The sequence below is a fragment of the Trypanosoma cruzi genome, genomic scaffold (genome assembly GCF_000209065.1).
Source record: "Trypanosoma cruzi strain CL Brener 1047053516999 genomic scaffold, whole genome shotgun sequence".
NCBI classification, from domain to species: domain Eukaryota; phylum Euglenozoa; class Kinetoplastea; order Trypanosomatida; family Trypanosomatidae; genus Trypanosoma; species Trypanosoma cruzi.
In genome coordinates, this window is record NW_001849399.1 from 18,043 (window position 1) to 22,668 (window position 4,626).

Genomic DNA, 4,626 nt, shown 5'->3' on the forward strand with positions numbered 1-4,626 from the left:
GTACGCCTCCTCGGGGTCCAGCTGCAGCTCCAGGATGGCGCGGTCCACCTTGTTGATGAACACAACAGGGCGGATACGCTCCGTCAGTGCCTGGCGCAGCACCGTCTCCGTCTGCACACACACACCCTCCACGCAATCGACAACAACGAGGGCACCGTCAGTCACACGGAGTGCCGCGGTCACCTCGGAGCTGAAGTCCACGTGCCCGGGAGAGTCGATCAGGTTGATCAGGAAGTCACGCTTGTCGTCGGGGAGGTCGGCGATGATCTCCGGCGGCACGTGGTAGTGCATGGAAATGGCGGTTGACTTGATCGTAATACCACGCGCAATCTCGTCGGCACGGGTGTCCATGATGCGCTTGTCACCGGCATCCTCCATCTTGATGATACCGGCAGCCCCCACAAGCGAGTCGGACAACGTCGACTTGCCGTGATCAACGTGTGCAATCACGGACATGTTGCGGATCTGTTCGGGGTAGTCCATGAGCGCACGGACCTCATCAACGGTGAAGTTTACCATCTTGAATAGCTTAAAGCAGCTGCTGAATCTGGAAAAGGAGTGAAAGGAAAGAGAACAGAAAGAAAATCACTCAAGGAAAGGCCCTTGACACACAGCAGAACCAGCACCAGAGGGAACGACAGCATATGTCGTTTTGATCCAAGCGTTGTTTGTTCTCGTAGTTTTTGTTTTTGTTGTTTTTCTTTTATTTATTTATTATTTTTTTTTTTCTTTATGAGGCCCATTGACGTGCGTGAAGTTTTAATGTGAGTGGCTTAGCGTACAGAATTTGTGACCTCAAAAAGTAGTTTTTATCCGGCATCCATCCGGGGAATGTGTGATCAAAGTCGTTTAGCACGTCCGTTGCAAGTCTCTTGGAGCATTTTCTTCCCAGGCCATCTGCGTTGCCTCCTGGTTTTGTTGCAGCAATTATGCTTTCATTCCAACCACGAACGTTGACGAACTGAACGTTGTGGTCTCCAAATAGATGGAGTAGGGGCAGAAGGTGTTCCACGGTGGGAATGCTGTGCTCATTGATGAGAAGAATTCCGTTAGGCGCTAGAATGTCAAATGCCTGTCGGATAAGAGGCATCGTGTTCACCATTTTTCCACTGAGCGGCTCGAAGAGATCCATAAAGATGAAAGTACACTTTTCGGGGCACTTTTGAATGGTCCTTTCAGCCGAGTCCAAGCAAACATGCGTATTCGCATTTTCCTTCAGCAGGCCGGTAAATCGGCACGTGCTTACTACGGCGGGTTCAATTTCTGCAATGTAAATGTGGGCGTCTTCCCCCAGAATATAACGAATTCCACGCTCCATGCTATTTCCACCCATTCCAAGCAGCATCACCGCCGAGTTGGGTGGAGGAAGGATGGCACGAGGTTCGGTAAGAAACCCATCCCGTTGAGAAATGTGCAGCATACCGTAGACAAGGAAGGCGAAGTGCACCATGTTGCCCGCCACACACTGCAACTGTTCGGGTCGCTGCAGAAGCACCACCGACTGCAGACTGTAGCTGCAATGGTCCCCGACGAGGTGGACGTTTTGGTGAACAAAATGCATCGAGCCAAAAGTTAGATGCACCTCGACGAACTCGGGAGGTAAGTCGTTTGCGCGGTTTCTTTTTGAAGGTCTCCGCCAACTCACCAAAACAACCTCCGACTGCACCCAAAGTACATCAAACCCCACAAAGTGGGAGCATGCCTTGCGACTCTTAATAGAAACATCACACGAAAAAACTCGTGGTCTCCGATGGTATGCCTCGCGCAGCTCCACAAACGACTTCCAAAATGGAAGGGATCGCAGAACTTCTTTTTTGATACCGGCCAACGCAATATCTTCAGAAACGGTACTCCTGTTCATTGCAAGCAAACTAGTAGTTTTGGGAAAAAGGAAAGGAGCGTCCTCTCCCTCCCTCGCTCGCCCAATTCCCCTTCGTTGCAAACCCTAATTACGCTCAAGCAGTGGCAAACAAAGAAAAAAAAAATGTAAAAAGCGTCCCTTGCCGGCGCCGCTGTTTCCTCAGGCCTCAGAAATAATAAAACAAGACGGCAAGAAAGAATAAAAGTGCGTGAACGTGCATGTGTTGCTCTTAAAAATGCCTCACATCTTCGCCCCTCCTACTTCGCGGAAAGCGGCCGGGGCGGCAGTCGACCAATTGAAGGCCACGCCTTCAGGAATACAAGCCCTCTAAGGCACTCAAGCGGCATGCCGCCCGCGTGTCTAGAATCAAAGCTCTCGTTGGGGTTATCGCCCTCAAGCCAAAGCCACGCAGAGGGACGATCAACGCGATCGAGGCAGTCATCCCAATCGCGGGCCCTCGCGTACTCCGCGAGACTGTCATAGATACGCGCCTCACGCTCTGCGCGAAGCTCCTCGGAGTCGCCATCCGTCTCCAGCAAAGGAATCTGCTCCGGCAAAGCCCCTGTAAATTGATCTTCGTTCCATCTTCTCATAACGGACTCGTCCGTGGTGGAGCGAATCACGCGTTTGCATACAGTCAGCTCTGGCGATATATTCATGACAATAACATCCCCATTCCGCACCAACGGACGTTGGAATAAATACTGAAGAACACGAAGCATACCATACGGGAGAAACAGGACATAGTCTCCTGGAATGAGCGTGGGAAGCATAGAGCGCCCCTTGACGGAGCAGCATACATCTGAATTCCAGCCAATAACGACGCCTAGTATTATATACGGCACGTCGTAACGAAGCGCACGAAGGCACCAATGCATTTTACTAATGCCCCTCCCCTCGCCAATACGACCACTTCCGTTCTAAAAAGAAAAAATGCAAATAAAGCAAGAACAACACCGTGTTAAGGTCCGTCGTTGCATATTCTCTCCTCCTCATCCTCAAAGGAGATAGAACGCCAAAAAAAAGCAAACAACAACAACAACAACAACAATAACAAAATAAATGGCAACTCTTATTTATGTTTCACTCCAGCTCCCAGCAAGATTTTTGGAGCCGCAAAAGGTCTATTAGCTCCCTCCGAGCCTTCCCGCAGCCCGTCCAAGATCTCAAATCATGCCGCGACAAAAACATGGCGACAGGTGGTGGCATAGCGTAACTTCCACAACAAACGAGGAAAATAAAACGCGTCAAACACCAACAATATTATAAAAACAATGATTTTTTAAAGAATTGAAACTCCGACGGTACAAAACAGATTAAATTGGTGTGTCACGATAAATGTTCGTGGAAAGGGACGCTCAATGACCCTGCGCATAACACATTCTGTAAGAAACACTCGAAAAAAAAAAACATGTACACATATGCGCAAGACGCTCCCCCACCCTTTTCCTCTCCTCTATATTCAGTTTCCTTCGGCCCCTCACCCGCCCATTGGAGAGGTGAGGGAAGTAATGGAATTTCCTTCTATGCGCCGCCAGCGACATCCGTGTGGTGAGCGGATCCAAAGAAGAGAAAACAGACACACACACACACACAAGATGGAACAAAAAGTCACCTCATTCGACAGTAAATTTAAGTAAAATCCACAGTTTTTTCTATCGTCACTCCCCGCCCTTGCGCACAAGTACAGAAAGTAAGGAGTCAACCATGCACAAAACAAAAGAAAAAAAAGAGAGAGAGAAGAAGAGACTCCACCAAAACCAAAATCAAGTAGATGATATGTGATGAAAAACATCAAACACTTTTCGCCGGAGGAATAGGAGGTCGTCGGTGCCACGTGTGCGTGCCGTACTTTCGTAGTGCCGCCTCATCCGGCAAAATTATTCCACGGCAACACTCCGAGCGGCAACTACAAGAAAAGGGTCTCATAGTGTAGTCGCAGAACGTTGAATAATCCATTGTAAGTTCCTCTTCCTTCTTGATGTCTCGGGCTGCAATGACGTTAAGTGAGTGTTCCTCGCCAAAAATGCAGTTCGGATCACAAGAATGATTGATGGGACGCCACTCACTAGGGTTGCTCTCCCAAATGGCGTATACATGGCCGTCGGCGTCAAGGGGCCACGCGTATTCCGCAAAGGTCACCTTTTCCTCCTCCCCCCAGTGTTTATCCACGAAGGGTCGCGTGACAATGGCAAAACTACGTCCCTCATCCTCAAACACGACCTCACCTCTCTTGACGTCTTTATTGGCGCAAACAAAATACCCCCTTTCATTACCGCCATACCGCACCTCCGCGACAGGCCTTTTAAAACTCTGTTCCCCACAACGGACGCATTCCTCCAAGAGCTTCTTGTCAGAGAAGGCCAACAAAAGCTCAGCGTTCAGGTCTACCAAGGAGCAGCCAAGTTCCACATCCTCCAGAAATAACTGATCCGAATAAGGGCTCTTGTTAAAACACAGCTTAGAAAAGCCGGAATTATTCATTACAGCTGTTGCAAAGAAACTGGAATATTTTTCTATAGAAGGGGTGCATTGCTGAAGCCACACAGCATCTTTGGAGCCTTCCTGTGCGATGGCAACGCAACCGGAGGCCGAAACCAAAGTGACCAGCTCCCTACTCTTCGTTCCGTTTACTTCCCATACAAGTACTTTTTCGTGACTTTGTAAAACTTCATTCAACACCCTCCGCAAGGTCGGCATATCCGTTACAACGGAGCCAAATACGCACTGAAGGGGAGACAAAGTCCTTAATTTCACAGGAAATC

General features: G+C 49.2%; 4 protein-coding genes across 4 annotated transcripts, besides 3 other annotated features; all 4 read right to left on the reverse strand.

The window, feature by feature from the left end:
* Positions 1–519, reverse strand: Tc00.1047053510965.5 (elongation factor 2, putative; the record flags this gene model as incomplete). The annotated part of the gene is made up of 1 exon (XM_798423.1): positions 1–519. A coding segment is annotated over one exon (519 nt), but the record flags the coding sequence as incomplete, so codon positions are not given.
* Positions 1–4,626: a sequence feature (heterozygous, non-Esmeraldo-like haplotype).
* Positions 681–732: a sequence feature (T-rich).
* Positions 731–1,861, reverse strand: Tc00.1047053510965.10 (hypothetical protein, conserved; the record flags this gene model as incomplete). The annotated part of the gene is made up of 1 exon (XM_798416.1): positions 731–1,861. One exon carries the CDS (start codon positions 1,859–1,861, stop codon positions 731–733), a length of 1,131 nt encoding a protein of 376 aa, XP_803509.1.
* Positions 2,119–2,739, reverse strand: Tc00.1047053510965.20 (mitochondrial inner membrane signal peptidase, putative; the record flags this gene model as incomplete). Its single annotated transcript, XM_798419.1, has 1 exon — positions 2,119–2,739. One exon carries the CDS (start codon positions 2,737–2,739, stop codon positions 2,119–2,121), a length of 621 nt encoding a protein of 206 aa, XP_803512.1.
* Positions 2,890–2,918: a microsatellite.
* On the reverse strand, positions 3,656–4,626 carry Tc00.1047053510965.29 (hypothetical protein, conserved; the record flags this gene model as incomplete). The annotated part of the gene is made up of 1 exon (XM_798421.1): positions 3,656–4,626. A coding segment is annotated over one exon (971 nt), but the record flags the coding sequence as incomplete, so codon positions are not given.